The 19752-nt window shown below is 43.2% G+C and overlaps 1 protein-coding gene across 1 annotated transcript in view; it reads left to right on the plus strand.

Moving 5' to 3' along the window:
* LOC137872794 (dolichyl-diphosphooligosaccharide--protein glycosyltransferase subunit STT3B-like) overlaps positions 1-19752 on the plus strand; it is a 73091-nt gene that overhangs the window by 16084 nt on the left and 37255 nt on the right. Inside the window, exon 2 of the mRNA XM_068711245.1 lies at positions 17763-17871. Coding sequence (XP_068567346.1) covers positions 17763-17871 — 109 coding nt within the window. The remainder of the gene's footprint in view (positions 1-17762; positions 17872-19752) is intronic.

Raw genomic sequence — 19752 nt, forward strand, 5'->3', positions numbered from 1 at the left:
TTGTGTCCACTGCTACTTTTTGCAATGCACATTACATTCTGAGCTGAGTGTAGATGAGTGACGTGGGCAAGCACCAAAGTTTAGAAACTTTAGGTGCTAGTACTGATTGCTACTTTCATTAGAAAAAAGTTGGCAACACAGGTGTTTTCTTTTTTTTTTTTTGGGTTCGGTTATTTCCAAATGTAGCGTACCCTTGCTAGTTTCTCAAGATTACCAACCCTAGATTTCAGATTAGTTGCCATCTTTGGTTTGGAGTCATGTTCCAAAGATTTGAAAGGTTTTGGGGTAATAGTGAGAGGCATCAAGATGAGGGCGACTAAAGAGGCCCGTCTCTTCACAACATAGGACTGATGTATGAGCTGGATCACGATGCAGAAACAGCAGCCTGGCCTCAGTTGACCACCATGGACGCTAAGCCACTGCTGCCTTGTGAGAACTGAATGTAACAATAATCTTAGTCTGTTCAGCCTCCAAAGGACCAGTTTCATGAAGAGCTTTTTGGTGCAACATCTTAGTGGTTCCTCCCTACTCTCCCGTTCTCCCTCGATTCTGCTTTGGTGCAAACAGATAGCTGCTACTTTGTCGAAGGCTTTCTGCAGCATGAAATGCAAGACGATGGATGCTTTTTCGAGGGTACTCGTTTAGAGTGCATATCTTGTTAAGTAACGCGTGGCTCCTTTTGAAATTTGTCTGTCTATTAAACATAACTGTAGGTAATTATCTGGATTGGTCTTGACCTTTAGCTAAACTCCTCAGTATAACGACGCCAGGGCTTTGTGCTTTAATGAGTTTTTGGCTCCATGTAAATGTTTTAGTTATAGATCTTCAATTTATTATTTATGATGACATTTTCCCTTTTTTATTTTCTTGTTGGTGTTCTTTTTACAACAAGCGCTGCTTTTCCCTTGCCGATCCTTCGCGTGCGACACTGAAATCAAAGACGCTAAAGTTAATGTAGTTCTGTGATGGTGTCGTCTTCTCTCCCAAAGTTCTTCATCTCGACCTGTGACCGTCAAAGCATGTTTCCTTTTTAAAGGTAGCTAGTGAGATCAAGGAGGATGTTACCGACACTTAAGGAATGAATCTGGCTCTGATGACGGCACCTCTCCATTAAAAATGCTCCCAAAGCGTCATCGGAATATGTGAAGGAGATCATTAGGCACTTGATATGATTTCACTCAGGAGGGATAAGTGACCTCAGACGTCGACATTTCCCTTTCAGTATAGCTCCAACAATTTAGCAATTACTGCAGTCATTAGGCTTTCATTTAGCATGACTTCTTATCTTGACCTTGAAACATACTTTTTTTCAATCCAAGTGGCAAACTGACAGAGGTGCTCTTCACTCCGTCATTCTCAGTTTCTCATTCGCTAGATTTCTTTTATGTCTTCTCTGTTCTCTTCCCATGGGCGTGTCTCTTGTAACTTAGCAAGCAAAGTCTTGCTCTCAAACTGTGATCTAACTCCCATCTGGTCCTCGCAGCCAGTAGCAAGCTACCCAGAGTTTCATTTCAAAGCCAGATGAACTTGTAGAGACCTTGCATAGCTCTGTCACCTGTCATCTGAGCAGTGTTAAGCCTCTGTACATTGTACCAAGTGTTTATGTTATAGTTTTGGTTTCAGTGTATTTCCCTCCCGTCTTTGATTATATGCTAACCCTTCCCACAGTCACTCAGTGTGCCAGTGAAGTTGTTAAGGAATATTATTGTTTTGTAATGCTCTCACTGTTGCCATCTGGTACATGAATTTGTGTGGATTCCAGTGTGATTTAGCTGCCAGAATGGATCTATTTTCCTCTTTATTAGAGGTTGTAAACTATGACCCCTACTTTCAATGCATCAAATGGGACTGTTTTTAAAAACCTTTGTTTTGAAATTTGTGTTGGGGGAGATGCAATGTGTTTTTGTTTTTTCCAATTTTAGTGGACCCATAAATGGTGTCAAAGTTCTTTCAGTTCATGGCCCACACACGGCCCAATTGGATCTCAAGTGGCCTCGACCAGTAAAACCATTACTTTTTCCTCTTGGCGCGTCCCACAGAGGACAAATAGGGTTAGCAGTTTATTTTATACAAAAGTTTAAATCAATGAGTTCTCTGCAATTCATCCAGTGGGCTAGGTTGGACCCTTTGGTTGTTCGACACACCTGCTTTAAACAATTTCTCACCATTTTTTTTTATTTTTTTTTATCTAGAGCTCACACAATTAGTCGGTCAATCGATAAACCAGCAAAACATTATAGATCAGCTATTGTGATTATTGTTAATTTTCAAGCAAAAATACCAAACATTAGCATTTCCCAGCCTCTCTGTGTTGCTTTTCTTTGTATAATGCGATGGCTTTTGGCCTGATGGTCAGAGCTCTAGGATATTTTGAGGGCCATTTTTGGGCTATTTTCATTCATTTTACAGACTGAACATTTTTTTCAGTGAAGAAAATATCTCAAACCGTTACTTGCAGGCATAGTTTTATTTGCCTTTTTATATTAAAGCACTGCAGGCAAAAATACATTAGAGCCAGAGAAATACTCTATAGCATTTCCTTAGAAAGCACTTGTAACCGTTCTTTTGAGCGGGTGTAGCAGAATTTCTTCAAGCATAGTCCTTGATACTTGACGATGTAATACAAATAGCTAAATTTGGCACCGGTGCACCAGGGTGCAGTACGGTGACGTCATAATCTGGGCCAGTAGTTAGCCATTAGCCAGATGTTCTTCCAGCGAGTGGATTCCTCAGAGGTGATGTTTAGGGATGGTCGGTTCAGCCCGATTAACATTCTATCCTGACTGGGACAAGTTGGGCTGCTGTAGTCCAGCTTAGGTGTTAATAAGGCCTTAAATGAGCCTCATCTCCAGAGCTGTTGCTGAAGTTACGGCCTCTAACTGTGATTTCACCACTTTGCCTCTTCATCATGTCATTTCTACAAATCTTAGAACAAAGATGTCGATCTCCCCGACTTGATGGGGGGTGCTCTGGAACTGGCACAGAGCGTGTCTCTTTAAGAGGTGCTGGCTGTACGGCTTGTGACATTAGTCTTGCTGTCTGCATCAGCATCATTCAGGTGCAGAGGGATGATTCCCCCCTTCTGCATTTCTTGGCTGCAGTTCAATCAGGAGTCAGGCTGAGAGACTTATCTGTCTCTTTCTCCATCAGCCTCTCTCTTCATCACACACACACACACACACACACACACACACACACACACACACACACACACACACACACACACACACACACACACACACACACACCCTGCAGTTGCTGCAGCAAGAGCTGGCGTAATGTCATTATGGCACTCGCAGCAAAGGTTGGGCCCTACTTGATGGGGCCCGCTAGACAAAAGCTGAATTTGGCTGCGAATGAACTGCAGTCCCATCTTTCAGGCTCCCTGTAATAGGGTGCTGGATCTGTGTGTCCCCCCCACACCCCCACACCCTCTGGCTGGGATTTGGAGATTTGCTACCCAGACAAGCGAGCGGGAGGAAGCCTTTGCTCCCATTCACCGCTCTGAATCCATCCAGTGTGGAGTTTCCATCCAGGATGAGCTCATTGTTGTCTTTTTATGTGTTCTCTTTGCCCGGAAGCCCCGTTTTCTACTAAGATGCTATCGCTGCGCATTTCACACTGATATATTATCGGGGAGTGCTTGTGCTGCTTGATTTTTATCATTGCTGAAGTTTCAAAGACTGATGAGGCCAACTGTGTGTTTTCAGTGTGCTATGAGTTCCATTTCTGTTGGTATGTTTGTAGACACCGCACTCGCTTAGCGTAGCTTTCAATGCGCTTCCTGATTAAGTTGGGTCAATGTTGACCATTTCTTGTCTCAGTTATAACCCAAGGCAGTAGGGCAGCAGTAGCTGCTTGACAGAAACAGGGAGGGAACCTGCACGATGATGGCCAAAATGATTATCAAGATTGTTTTAATCAATAGTGAGATCACAAATTGATATGCAGCAAAGTTTTCTGTGAGCGGCGCACGCATCACAGTCGGTCACGTTCATTTAGTTGTGGGAGCCCAAAATTGACATTGCGATTAATACTGGATTTATTGTGCAGCCCGACTGTATCAGTACACTGAAGGGAGCGCGTTTCAAAAATGAACACGTATCCACAATACAGCAACTTGTCGAGAGGTGTGAACTCAGACTACAGTCACTCAATTTGGACCCTTTTTTTCCCCCCTTCTTTCTGGCTTCACTGTCACAGACTCTGAACAAAGCTAATCCCCGTGCTGAGATGCATTCGGGACGCCTCGGCCCGAGTGATGAGTTAGCAACACATACAGCTCCAGTATTCTCCATGTGGCCACGGGCAATCCTTCATCCGTGGCGCCCGGAGCCCTAATGCGGGGAAAGCTTCGCCACGTCTGGGGTGACATTTCATTTGAGGAATAACAAAAGGCTCGTTGTCTTTCCTCCCATCCCCCCCTCCCACCAAACAAATCAATGTCTTCTTCCTCCAGTGTAATTATGCATGCAAAGTCACAGTTATGACAGAGTAGTTTTATGTGTTTTACAAAGTCTTGATATCTGTGTTCGGGTTGCTCATTAGATTGCGGGTCATTGAGGGCCGCTCATCAAATGAGCACTCTTTTGGTCGCATGCACTGAGCTCATGTTGCATGCATCGTCTTCCTTTTGTCTTCCACAAAGGAGACCCGATCTGACAACGAACCGTTTTGAGGCCGTCTTTCCTTTTTTCTATGTCCGCACAGGTGTGTATGAGCACGAGCAATTCATATTCTCTACTCAAAGTAATGTGCGCTTTGTTTTTAATACTTAAAATGTATAACAGTGCCCACGATTTTATCAATCCACCCAAGTAAGTGAGGGGAGGAAAAAAAAAAGTTGAATTGCTGTTTACACTGAGTCACTCACCGAATTACCTGAAGATCTTTGGCGGCGTCTTTTGTAAGCATGAGCAATGTGCTCTGTCACACCGGTTCACTCAGGCTAAATCAAATTTAAATGAAAGTTAATATGGGCAAAACGTCTCAGTATGCAGAGTGTGTTTGTGCAGTCTGTTAACGGAATGGTTTAGCCTCAACACATCTTCTCTTTCTCCAAAAATTCTATACATGCGTAACGTTCACGGCTTATATGACTTGCATTCTATTAAAGAAAATGGACCAGGCATTTTAAGTGTCTGAAATAAGAGATCTACACTTGCAGGTACGTTTTTAAAGCTGCTCGGTGTGCTACAGATGACTAAGCTATTATCTTGCCTGGAGATCTTTTTAAAGAGTGCTCCTTCGCTTTGGGAGTTTGTTTGCAAGCTTGTTCAGCGAGCCAAGGTGCAACACAAAATGTGGCCATGTCCGTAGGGGAAGTGAGAGACTAACGGACATTGTGGCTGGAAAGCAAATATTTGCATGCCTGGTCTATGGCTCCTTTGTTCGTCATAGGTGGCCGTCTGACTGTCAGTCAACGTCACCGTCGCACGGATCACAGAGGACGTTCGGTTATTGCTTTATGGAAAGGTGGTTTAATAAGAATGTTTGGGTTTGCTGTATACCCATAACAATGACATGCTGACTGGTATTTCTACAGAGCTTTTCTGTCTACAGGTTATACAATACACAGAGTAGATCCACATGCAGTAGAAAAAACACAGGTCATTTGATTTACAGTCAAAAAATAATTACACACTTGATTTATGATCAACTGCTTGGTACACCTCACTAGTCGGAACAGCAGAAGCCTGTTGGATGACTGGAGGTGTGTGTGTGTGTGTGTGTGTGTGTGTGTGTGTGTGTGTGTGTGTGTGTGTGTGTGTGTGTGTGTGTGTGTGTGTGTGTGAAAGAGATGTGAGACGTCACTGGCACTTTTACTGAAACAGACGTCATCTCATATGACATAGTTATGCTGCGTTTGAGACAAATAATTGAGGTCCACTGCAATTCAATACATTTAACAATATTATTTTCAACAGTTAGTTGTTTTGGATTACTCATTTTGAGTGTTATTGTGTAATTAACAGGTTGTGTAACATGGCAATTATGAACATGCCCACAGCCTCCGAGCTGCGGCGTTCATTCATATACAAGGTGAAACCTACACTGTACATTTGCTACCGCTTGACAACTTCACTGCTAATTTCTCCTCTGATCTGAGCGCATCCAGATCTGACATCAGCAAAAAATATCACTCCTCTGCCTCCGGCTCATCCAAAATTCTGCTGCAAGGACTTTGATTCGGACTTGGACCACATCTCACCGATCCCGACTTCCTCACACTGGCTACCTGTTGCTTTTAGAATCGATTTTAAGATATTATTGATTTCATACACAGCCCTGAGATGCCTCGCCCCAAGTTATTTATCATATTTGTTATTGCCCTAAATCCCTTCCCACACCCTGAGATCCTGCTACAAACTCCGCCTCATCTTTTAATTATCATTTTAAAAACATACTTTCTTTAAAAATATATTGATATATCTTTAAAAAAAAAAAAAAAAGCCCATATACCTGCCTGTGCGCTGAAGAGGATGTGAAAGTCCATTGCTCCTGAAAGACTCCCCTGTGGAGGAATGAAACATTGCTTTGTCACCACTGTAGGACAAGAGAGAAAATGAAGAGCCGGAGAGAAGCACTCCCTCCTGCTCTCCCCTCCATTATCTTGCAGCCGTAGAATATGATACAGCAGAGGCCATGTACTGGGAAATAATGATGAAGGGACCACAGTGGTACAGAAGACAGTGTATAATTACTCAGCCCTGGCAGTAAATTCTGACCCCTCAGGATTTCGGAAACCACCGAAATGCAGATATGGCAACTTTGGGGCCTGCAATAACTCGTGTTATGATGTAGGCACACTGTATTAATGTTCGCTGGAGAGATGCGGCGTAACTCGCTTGGTGTCTTCTTGGACTGGAGCGTTATTGAGCGCCAGGCACTGATGTTTGAGCCAATGAGGCGTAAGCGTCTTACCGGGGTTTCTCCACCGTCTCTTAGTGACTGTACGGCTCGCAGCGAAAAAACCATTACGCTCAAAGGGCAGAGCAATAACAACTTTTTGTCCGGGTGGAATCAATCGTAATGTAGACGGCATAATTGTCCACAGCTGTGTTTTTAACATCCAGTTTAATGGTTTCATTTTGGGCCATTGCTGTGTCTTTTAATAGTCTTTTCTCCCAGTGTCCTGCTTTTCCCCGCAGCAGGTGGATGTTGGGATGAGGAGAGGATGATTTTTAAGCGGTAGATGGCAGTGGGCAGCTGGCCTCACTTTACCCTCACTGCAGGATTTTTCTGCCTAGAGCCTCACAGTGGGGGGATTTAGTAGAGTGTAGCTCCATAAATGGGCCGGTCTTTCTGAACACTACAGTCTCTGAGCTGTGTTCGTTCGAGGGCTACCACAAGTACATCAGGAGTTTTACTTGTATGTTAATTGCCGTTCTCATTACGCCTCGTCAATAGCTGGACGAGAAACTTCAGAGCAGACCTGTGCCGTTGCTTTTCCTTCAATAGAGATCTCAACACGTGATGATTAGGCCTGTAATCATTGTTTGTCCTCGGTGTTTGTGTTTGCGATATCCAGGTGATTAGCCACCCGTTATGATGGCAAAGCTCTTTGTGTGCCAGTAATTACTCCCCGTCTCCGGGATCCACCGCTGCCTGCTGTTTCCACCCCGGCTCTCGCCATGCCTTCCCTATTTTTGGTCGACGGTAACAGTGGGGTTTTGATAAAAGAGAAGCCTCTGCCCCAGTGGACTCCTTGGCTAAATGTGGAATTGGCATTCCTTTCATCCATTGCCTTTGATTCACACGCCGCAGTTTGAGATTCAGTGACTCTGTGCTTTTGGGAAACGTCCCATTTCTTAATTTTTTTTTTTACCCCACGCCGTACCATTTTAAATGGACTCGGAGTACAAATCTTTAGTTGCTCTTGAATCACTCTTGTTTCGAAGACGTTTAACACCGTTCTAAATCCGGCGCTGCGTGTAGCTTGGCTTATTGACTCTGCAGCTTTTAACAAAGAGTTGAGGGAGGAGAGTTTGTGACCCGGAGGACCGGCTGAACGAGAGAAGGTTAAATTCTACTTAACACTCACAGTAGGAGCCTTTTTAAACAAACTAATAATTTACCGTATCTGCTGGTCTTTCACACGATAATATTTATCCTTTTATCAATAAGCAGTCAACACATATTAATCATGTGGTTAATGAGGTTCATCACCCCTTTCACTTTGACACACTGGTAATACTATCAGTTATAGAAAATATTTATAGATTATTGCCACTTTGTTAAGAGTCATGGCGTGCCGTCTGACTGAAATAGCATTTCAAGTCCAGGGACAAAAATCATAGTAGACTTAATTTCTTGTATTGCCTTTGGCTCTTTGCTGTTAATTTCTTAGCAAAGCATGCAGTTGAGCATATTTGATCGGGTCTCTGCTCACGGGTATTTTCCTTCTTGAGAGATCTGGATGCCTGCTTGAATTTAATTGTATCCATTTTTCATAATGACGTTAACCCATCAATTAATTCAACACTGAAAACCGACCAGGTACCTCAAATTTGAAAGGGCTCATGTAAATACACTGCCTGGCCAAAAAAAAAAGTCACCACCAAAAAAAAAGGTCACACACTCTAATATTTCGTTGGACCGCCTTTAGCTTTGATTACGGCACGCATTCGTTGTGGCATTGTTTCGATAAGCTTCTGCAATGTCATTAATTTCTCACCAAGATCTTGTATTGATGATGGTAGAGTCTGACCGCTGCGCAAAGCCTTCTCCAGCACATCCCAAAGATTCTCAATGGGGTTAAGGTCTGGACTCTGTGGTGGCCAATCCATGTGTGAAAATTATGTCTCATGCTCCCTGAACCACTCCTTCACAATTTGAGCCCGATGAATCCTGGCATTGTCATCTTGGAATATGCCCGTGCCATCAGGGAAGAAAAAATCCATTGATGGAATAACCTGGTCATTCAGTATATTCAGGTAGTCAGCTGACCTCATTCTTTGAGCACATACTGTTGCTGAACCTAGACCTGACCAACTGCAGCAACCCCAGATCATAGCACTGCCCCCACAGGCTTGTACAGTAGGCACTAGGCATGATGATCCAGGTGGCGACTTTTTTTTTGGCCAGGCAGTGTATATATTAATGAAAAATTCTTTCACTTTTTTATTTTTTAATTTTTTAACTTGTTTAAAAGTGAGCTGCTCCTGTTTTGTTTCTCAGTGATGAGCATCCGCTGTTAACTCAGTAAAGGGAACTGATGTTCCACCATCTGTCCTTTTTTATATTTATTTTTTAGACAATGATTACAGGTTTAATAGCGTTTACAGTGCATAACCCCTCAGGTGCAATTTCTCTACATCGCCATTATACAACATGTGGCGAAATCTATATTACATTGATCCCATCGTGTTTCAGCCACCCAGCGTGTCTCCATTGCAGTTAGTGACACTCATCTCTCTGCATGCTCTTAATCTGCAGCGCTAAGAACCGTGCTTCTAATTTTCCATCTGGCTGTCGCAGAAAACATCTTTTGCAATTGAAGTCCACTCATCAGTTGTCAACCCAATATATTAATCAGACAGGATGTCCGTTGTATGCACATGGGTGGCTAGTGCAGGTCTTGAAACTGTAGTATTTTGATCCAAGATCAGGGAAGATCCCCAGAAATCTAAGGTCTGTTTATAGGTCGCAAATGCTTAAGCTCCATCGCTTAGTAAACGGCTGACATTTAGTTGTTTTGTGCTTGTTTACATGCTCAAAGCTCAGTCTCTGCATAGGTTGTCTTATATAATTAGTTGTTGTGGAGGATGTTTCAGTCGCCTTTTTTTGCAAATGTCACAATCAACATCATCATTCTGCTAAATCTTGCCTTTTTACCGAGGAGAATACGAAGATGACCCAAATACGTTCAGTAAATTAGCAGGAGAAATCATTGCTGCAGGTGAGTTTGTTGTGAGTCTATTCTTGACCATCCGTTGGGGGGGATTCACGTGTGAATGCTTTGCGTGCCACTTTGTGCCAATTCCGTGTCCCGTCTCGGTTCAGTCTGGGGCGTTCTTGGGAGATGGGAAGCTGAGCTTTGTGGGGAATTCATAATATCACAGCCCACACTAAGAGGAGCTTAATCTTTTAAGAGACGATCAGTTTGCTTTGAACTCTGACAGATTCAGCTGCATTTCTGCAAACATGCAGAGGAATATTAAGTGTGTGATAGGAGCTACTTGAAGACTGTTTAGCATCAGTCCAAACATCTCCTTCAGCGAGGTTGCAGTATACATTTCGCACACTGTCTACTTAGTACCGGTGCGAGGGAGGCTGCCTCGTCTTTCTGTACTCATATACCCGTCTTGCCTAAGAATGCATTCTGCACGGTAATTGCTGTGGTGTGAAGCCGATACTGGTTGGGGTTCAGATTTCTCATCCATCTTCTGTAATTACTAATCAATACTAACCTAGCTCCAGTTGGTTAATTGTGTGCCACATGGCCACCTCTGTGTAGTGTTATCGAACACAAAAAGCACAGCGGCCTAATGGTTCTGTCATTGATGGATTCCCCGCACATCTGCCTACAGTTTTTTTGCAAGTGCTGATAATCTCGACCCCTGCCTATTACGGCTGACCCCCAGTCTGTTTGTCCCCCCCTTGTAATTGGAGCCTATTTTTAGGGTGCTTTTTAAAATGAACACCTGTTTAAAGCTGCTACATTTGAAAATCTGAGCTTATCTATTGTCTCCACGCGGCTCTCAAGATTCTGCTGTTTTCACAGTGACATTCATAAATTTGTTATCCTGCAATAAGTAGAACAGTCTAGAGACGGCGTGCTGTGCCGTTTCACAAATCCCACTTTGGTGTCATTCCTATGTAGGCTGTAGAAATATTCTGGTTGTTGGACCGCCTCAGCCTCATTGGACTCAGTTGACCGGGCACATTCTTCTTCATCATTGCATCGTGGAGAGCCGTTAGAATCACGCCGTGCCACCGCTTTGTTTAGATCACTAATCTGTTTGTAGCCGTTTAGCTCAGAATGCAGGAGGCTGTGGAGCGTGAAGCCTTTCTGTGTACCTTGAAATTTCTTAATGGACCTCCACTGCCCCGCGCCCTTCACTGGCAGCAGCAGGCCCACCTGATGCAAGAGAAAAAAACTGTTTTCTTTCTCCAAAGTTTCGTACTCTTTCTTTTTAAAGTTTTGTCGTTTGCTGCTGAGCAGCCTACCACTATAATGTGGAGCTTTCTGCATTTTCTTTCTTTTTAATAGTTTTTAATACATTGTTGTTGTTTTTTAAATAGGCCCAAAACTGATATTTTTCATTCAAATGTTATTTTTTGTTTTAATTCCCTCATTACTCCTGGCTTGTCAGAGAGGTGCAGCCAAAAGGGATGCAAGATTTAATTTTACAAGTGCAAAAAAAAAAATCAATTTTAAAGAACAGCGAACCTAATAAATTACTTTATCTGACATTTTTGCAACTTCACCCGTCCTGTCCTGTTATGGGACCACTGCTACTACTGCATGCGTGATCACTGTGTACTCTTTGCCCTGTTTGGATAATTTGTTATTCCGCGCCTCTCCTGTTCTACTTGCAGCTTGTGTAAGCATCTTGTCTTAGCTCGGCTAAGAAAATAGCCTAATTCAAGATCGATTGTTCTATTAGACCCACAAGGCATTCTAAGTCTGTGTCATTGTGATGGGTATCGCCGAGCTGTTCTCACAGGTGTGAATAAGAGCCCGTGTGTCTGTGAAAAGATAATTAGGATGTCAATAGAAATGACTCCGCTCTCTATAAATCTGGTGTCAGGAAAATGTGGAGCTCAATGGCTAATTGGCCTCCAAATGGCTCACACTGAGTATTTTACACTTTACAAGCAGCACGTTCCAAATCCGAAATCTTTTCAAACCACAAGCTTCTTAACCCATTTTCTATTGGAGTAAAAGAGAGAGATCCATAGAACAGCACCTGGGTAAAGAGAAGTCTTTATCAGGCTGCGGCCTAATTCAGAAATGAATAACCCAAACTGTTTTATGTGGGAATCTTTATCTCGACTGTCAAAATGTGGTGCTGGAGCAAATAAACAAAGCCAGTTTATGACTGCTCTCTGTCTACTGGGTATTCCCAGTTAAAGCTGTTAAAGCTGGAGCACAGTAATGTGTATTGAAATTATTCCCCTCGGCAAGTCAATATTTATGCCATTATGTCTCGTTGCCTCAGGACGCAATGTCATTTTTCAATTTTCATTCATTAGTTCCAACAGGCAATCTTTTGGCTCTTTGCGTATTGACACGATGATCTTGCACCCCACCACGGCACAAAAACACAAACCATCTGCTTGTTACCATTGCCAGCTGCTTCATTCAGAAAAGCTTAGATTAGAGTGGCACTTTTTGTATCAATCCAACGCTAAGCACTGATCCAAATGCACATTTAATCAGTCCAGCATGTTAATTGGAATTCCGGTGTCGATATGTTTTTTCTTTTCTCGCGAGGTTCTCAACACGTCCTACAGAGTAGTGCTGGGGATCGTACAGAGAATTACGATGCCGGTACCGATATATAGTACTTCATTTGATACCGTCACGTGAAGGGAAGCTGTGTGTCCACTGGCTAACACTGATAACGGCATTTCCCCATCCAATGTGCCGCAGAAGCGTGACACCCACCCTGTTGCCCCCGCCCCCCAATGGGGGCCAATCACATGTCTTGTTGATTCCAAAAAAGCTTTTAGTAATTGGCGGTGAGCAAAACAATACAATTAGTCATTTTTTTCTAGATCTGGGCACAAAAACATATGAATACTAGTATAGTTTGACGGAAGAAGTATTGATACTACTTGGTACTGGGTTATTTCAGTTGACACCTGGGATGTACCACATACTGATATCCAAACCTACCACAGAGTATCTTCTTTTTTGGCCTTGGTATGGTCTTTGGACAATGACCAACACGTTCCCTCTGAAATTATTGTAACCAAACTAATTAATGGTAAAGACGGCCGCTGATGTTTCTGAAGAACAAAATAAAAACTCTTTCATCTGTGTTTTGAGCATGCAGGGGAGTGTTTGCTATTGACATATTTGTTGTGGTGGAGTTGTTTCCAATAGCATTAGGATTGTATCGCTCATCCTGGACCTCTTTATCTCAACAGATTAGCTCTGCAGTCGAGATTCAATTGGAAGAATGCTCCCTGCACTGTCAGCAAGTGTTCACACATTGAAATTAAAATATTTATTGTTTTTCTTGCCTGTTTGGGTTTTGTTAATCGTTGACCTGGCAATAATTAGCGGTGTGTTCGGTCTTTATATCCCAGCGATGCTGTTCGTGTGCTTTTGCTGCTCCGGTCTCTGAAAACAACCATCATCTGATACGGGGCCTCATTGAACCTGCTGCAGAAGGTGCCAGGCTAGTAATTCATTCAAGAAGATATCTTATTTCAGATTTACTAAGTGATGTCTAGTACCATGTGCACAATATTGCCATCACACAGACACGGAATGCAATTACCTTACTGGGTCATTGAACCAGCTGCATCACACGCACACGCACATGCACACGCACACGCACACACAAAACCCTTGGATTGAAGTGATACGGCCGCTCGATAAAATGCCGGGATGCCTCACCTTGTCAGATGATGGCAGGCGTGGAGGACACTCAGCATTATTAAAGCTATTTGGCAGCTGTCGGTGTCCAGTGAGCCAGTTAGTGTGACCCCTTTCCACCAGCATGGAGGTATTAGTTTTGAGACAGGACGGGAAAGCGTGCATTGGGACTTAAAACTAACCATCATGCAATTCTCGGGTAATCCAACCAGAAAATCCTATCGGGTGCACCGTTAAAAGGTTAATTTCGTAGGGTGCAGATAGTTGTAATCCTGTTTTAAGTTATTGTAAAACAGTGAGTAAGGGGCTTCTCTAGGAGTCTAATCAGAGAAACACATTTACAGTCGCCGGAAGGGCTTCATGAGACGGTTCTTTAACTGGATGATGTTGGTTTATGTGATGGCCAAGTGAGGATCTGTCCCTCTGAAGTGTCCAAATGCTGGATCCTGAATCTACAAGCTACCAGCCCTTTACTCGTCTGCCTAAAAACTAACAGCAACCACAGGTTAAAGAAATTTGGTTTCTCTCGGTCTTTCTTACTTTTGAGTTTTTTACCTTGTATCAACTTTTTCCATTCTCCAGTAATTTCCATTTTATATATTTGTATTTGTATCTATTTGCATCCTTTGCTTTGCCATAATCGTGTCTTGTACTTCATATTGTGATTAGTGCAGACCACCAATTTCCTCCACCATCATCTATCAAGGACCTTTTTCATTATTGTCTTTCAAGACTGCTGCCTTCAAATGATAGAACTCCACGTTATTCATTCAGAGCTTGACAGAGGTGGCTAATTAGTCGGGTTGGTGATTACACCCTTGGAACCAAAAGTCTATTTACACATTCACCATATCGCAGACCAGTGGGAGAAAAAAGGGCAACGATGCATCTGATGATGTAGTCGATACTGAATGAAGCATTACTGGCTCGTAAACAGCAATGGAGCCCACTTAGTCATGCTGATGATGATGGCCCTATCTCAACAGGAAACTGGTAATCAGTGAAACGGACCTTGATTAAAATGAATTATGGTGCACGCAGGGGGCCCCGAGTGATCTAAAATGCACAATATGCCACTCCTAATTTTCATTTTTGCTTTGAGATATTATCTGAGGGGTTGATCTAGAGCCCATTTTCCCCTTCATCCTTCCAGCTGTCAATCTTGTGTTTTTTTTACAAGGTATTAGAGGTGTGCTGCTCATTCGCTGGTGGTCGGAGGTGCTACAGCGGCATGACTCGTCATCATGTGCTCCGTGGCCCGAGACCATATTGGCAGCTATGCATTAAATTGCTAATGTGCCCGGTAGAGCTACATTATCCGCCCCATCAAAGTGACAAGGGCAGGGATAAAGCACTCCGCTCGGCTGTTCACGAGATCATTGGAAAATGGGTTTTATTTTTTTGCGGATATGGCCGGGCAGCGTGCTAAGTTGTCTTTTTTACAATGCCTTCTCTGAATTTGCTCAGTTTCCGCGTCGCTGGTTTGACAGCTGCAGAACAATGAGGCAAAATGTGGCCGGTCGTTCCACCTGCATTCAGAGTCCTACTGTGGTAGAGCTCTCGCTCTCTTACCTGGCTCTCTCTCTGTAGCTTTGTAACATTATGGGTCTTGGCACACCACAGTACGTATGTGTATATAGATTCACAGAATAGAAGGACAAATGTATTGTCTGAAGCATCGTCTGACTTTTTAAAAGAACTGTTTGGTTGGCCGCTGCAAATTGTGAGCAGTAAAATGAGCTTTGGAAGGAAGATGCGATCACAAGATTGAATCTTTAGTTGTGGAAAATGTGAGTTATTCTTGCCAACACAAACCTGAGCTGAAAGTACAATGGAAGTTTATTCTCTTCTGTGTGACTCTTGCATTCCAGCCGGATGGTTTGTTTGCCATAGAGGCTGTACTGTGCTCAGATTCAGGGCCCTGGTCCTCTGGTTGTTTAGTGATATGATTACCCAAGGAGCCCCAAGGATAAACACACACACCCGCTCCTCAATAGCTTCTCAAGATCACTTTAAAAGGCACAATGACGGTTATACTTCTTCTTTTTTTTTCCTTTCTCTCTCACATTTTTGTCATCCAAAGGAGAATGTTGCTATCTAATTTCCGATCACTTTGCTGCCTCTGACTCACTCATGTAATGAGTAACTGCTGTCACGGAGAATTGAAAAAGTCACTCAATTTGAAGATTGCTCTCCGTTCCTGGACAATTACTAGAACATCAAAATATCTTGGAAATGTGTTTTTCAGTGCAACCTGTCAAATGCGTCGACCCCCCCCCCGATCGATTAATTTAGTAATCCAGTATTCTACCCATTTTGTATCTATTTATCCATTAATCTGATAAAAAAAATAATACTTTCGCTTTAAGTAGCAACAGTAAATGTGTAAAAGAGAAAATAAGACTAGAATAACTAGCCTTTTAGGTATCACTTTATGAAAAACCTACATTTGTATTGCTTAAATTGCATACAATTATGTTAGCCGTCAATACTAAACCCATTAAGTGCATTTAAGTGTCATATTACATTCTGGGTTTCAAGGCTCTTTTTTTGTCACCACTGTCCTGAAACTACCCGGAATAATTTAATCCGTCAAAGATTCCAGGTGTTATCCTTTAACCTTCTTATTGTCTCCTAAAGTGATTGTTTGTATGAAAAGTTCACACAGCAATCTTAAACTACTGAATCTCAGGATGTGGAGGAGGTGGAAGTGAGTAAATGCTGTTGATCTGATTGGCTGTTGACAGGCCTGTGTTACTTGTGCTTTTATGAGCTATACCTTGTGTTTTGTGTTGGCATTTCTTTCTTGTACCTTTTTGAATTGATGTGCTCATAGTTACCTTGACCCAGTAGGTCCACTTTATTTGTTTGTCTGTCTGGGTAGTAGGATGTCTCACAGACCTGTTGAGAAGATTTCAGTGAGATTTAGATGACTATGAAGTCAAAGGCCAAGGGACCAATTGAAAACATTTTGGCATAGATGTGGATTCAAGTGCAGATCCCGTCATTTGTTTTAACCCATTTGAAATGCTCTCATGAACTATTGCATGTGCATGAATAAAACATCGGGTCATATTTTGTGTTTGTGTTAAATGTGATGTGTCCACCTAAGAGCTACCATTAGCGTTTGATTTGAAGATGTACATGAATGCAAATTCAAACCATTTTGAGGCTCCCCAGCCTTCAATTACCACAGCCACGCCACTTTAGGAGACACCATGTTTGAAACCCAACAATTATGGTCGTTGATGCTAAATCGCAAATAAACATGGCTTTGCGTTGTTTTGTAGCTTGCTGTAACCTTCCCATGTTTGCTGGCTGAAGATATTGTTCTACATGATATAGTCTGAATCAAAGAACATCCCTTGTGTGTAAAAGAGCTGATTATTCATGTCAGATGGTCTGCTGTACGCCTCTTTTAGAGACCGCTAAGACGGGTAATTGTCCTTTCGCGAACCGCCCTGCCTCGCTATATGGTCTGTGTGCGTGAAGTGTCGAGCATAAGGTATACGGGCCTCTGAACATGCCATAAAGAAGCTCGCGTTAATGAGCTGTGCCGCAAAAGAGGTGCCTCTGAAAATGTACTGAACGCTTGCTTTGGTGTCTTTGGCAGTAGTCTTCTCGACGGTGTCAGCTCTTTCGTTCTGCTGCTTGACAGTGTTCCAACCCCCCCGGATTACCGCCGCTACGGTGCGAATCAAGGCCTGTTTTACGGCGATATTCCTAATATTTATTCTCTGGGTTTTTGTGTGTCGTTTTTTTTCTGTTTCCCAGCACCAGCCCCATTTTCCGCCTTTGTCACCTCAGCCAGCAGTTGCAGTTAGTTATCTGTGTGCTATAAGCAGGCTTTGTTCTGGAAAAAAAAAATGCCACAGTAGGTGCGGCGCCCTTCATCTCTCCAGTTTTTTAACCGAAGGCTGACCCGAGAGATGTTGGCATCGACACAAAGGCACACACAGTGAATGGAGGCTTTATCGCCCCTATTCTAACAAGGCGAAGTCTCTGCAGCTTACCCATTCAGACCACCTTCAGAAAATCTGGAGAGGAAATAACTCTTTCTTTCCTCGAGTTAAGTGTTTTTGGTCCATCAATAGCGATAACGTTTTTTGGCAAACTATGGTCTATAAATGGAAAATGATGTTTCTTCTTTGTGTGTGCTTGTAATCAGCCAGCCCTCTTTTCTTTTTTTCCTCTTCTGTTGCTTCAGGTTCAATTACAGATCGACGCACCATCTCACCACAAATGGCTTCTACGAGTTCCTCAACTGGTTCGATGAGAGGGCCTGGTACCCCTTGGGCAGGATTGTTGGCGGCACGGTGAGTTTTTTTCCCTCAAACCGACGCAGTCAAGCCAAAAATTTAATTTTTTGTGTCATTGTTGACTAATTCTACACTTTAGAGGAATACAGATTTGCTTACGTTCTTGTGAAGTTCAGGAAAATAAATGATTGAAATGAGATGAGACGGTGGGTGATGGTTCACACAAAAAAAAATAACTAAAGGAAAAGATGTGCTCCAGCAGCTTCTGGTTGTGATCACACTGCTCAGCCTCAGAGGTCTTATGTAAGGGTTCTGGAAAGGATGCTCCAGGCGATCGATGAACCTCAGATTGAGGAGGAGCAGTGCCGCTTCCTTCCTGGTCATGGAACATCTTTAATCTTGGAAGAACACTGGAGGGGGTCATGGAGCTCAATTTGCGTTTGTTTTTTTTATACTTGAAAATGGCTGATGACCATGTCCTGCAGAGGGTCTCTTAGGGTAGGACTGGGCACATGAGATGCCGGGGCCGCTGATGCAGTATTCGCTTGCCAAAATGACTTATTGCTGTGGATACATACACAGCTCTCAAAGATATTTTGCAGAAGTAGTTATGCTCTGCCAAGATTTTGCCCAGCTTTTTCTTTTTTAATGGTAAAATCTTAAGGCACAGCAGCTGAGGCGTCGAGAGTTTCCAGCGCGGTTATCTCGGGATTGCATCGCGACATTTTGCCGAGCGCTGTTGGCTTAATCAGACACTAAAGTGGTTTGGATGAGAGTCAGCAACTCCACCATGCCTCTTTGCTAGATTCCCCCCCACCCTTCAGCCAAGGAGAAAGTTGCTGGCTTAGGTGCAGGAGTACAAGTGAATTGGGGTCTTGTTCATGAGTGGGGGTAAGATTAGGGCCTCAGATTGGCTGGCAAATTGGTGCAGAATTCCCAGTCATGTGGGTGTTGTAGCTAAGCCTGAAGGCAAAGCTGTGAATTTACTAGTTGATCTCTCACCTGTGGTCATGAGCTCTGGGTAGTGACTGAAAGAATGAGATCAGGGTTTCAAGCCGCTTTAATGGTTTTTTTCCACCGAGGGTTTCTGGGCTCATTCTTTAAGAAAAAAGCGAGGGCACACAGAAACATCTTGCCGTAGAACCACAGCTCCTTTGTGTTTTTAAAAAGAGCTAGTTGAGGCGGTTTAGGAGTCTGACCAGAAAGGGTCCTACACACATCCCTATGGAGGTGGACCAGGCTCGTCTACCTTGACAAAAATCCCAGGCAGTCCCAGAACATGCTGGTGGGGGGTTACACATCCCACATGGCCTGGAAATGCTTTGGTAGATGCTGACTAGGGAAAAAGGGAAGTCTGGACTACTTTGCTTAGCCATTGTGAATTTGACCTACTTAAGTGGCAAAAAAAAAAAAGGGTGGATGGATGGAAGTTTTATATTGGCCATGGCAAGAATTTGAGGGGGATTTGCAAAATCTGCAGTTTCAATCCCTTTTATATTAAAGGATAATCAGAGCAGCAAACTGTCTGCAGTCAGTCTGGCATAAAGTTCTACTTTAAATCATAATAATCATGTTAAGGTAAAAAAAAATTGCAAACATAAATACTGACATGTAGGTACTTGTACAGTTTACATGTCTAAAGAATCAGATATGTCTATACACGCTGTCGGGATCGCTCAAACATATTGATATGTAGTTGGTGTTTACGTCCTCATTGGTGGTAAATGCAAGAAAAATGAGAAGCAGGTCTTCAGTGTGTTGTCATGGGTATCCTCACTGGTGTGTGTGTCTGGGGTTAGGCAGTGCAAGGGTACCATAGAGTCCCATAAGCCTCCGCCAGGCAGCATGGATTTGAGTCACAATCCAGTAGCAACAGTGAGCCGTTCACTTGACAGATTCCCCCCCCGCTGCTGGTGCCCCCTGCTTACCAGCAGCAGC

The sequence above is a fragment of the Cebidichthys violaceus genome, unplaced genomic scaffold (genome assembly GCF_023349555.1).
Source record: "Cebidichthys violaceus isolate CVI_PGR_0920_01 unplaced genomic scaffold, fCebVio1.0.p SCAF_16, whole genome shotgun sequence".
NCBI classification, from domain to species: domain Eukaryota; kingdom Metazoa; phylum Chordata; class Actinopteri; order Perciformes; family Stichaeidae; genus Cebidichthys; species Cebidichthys violaceus.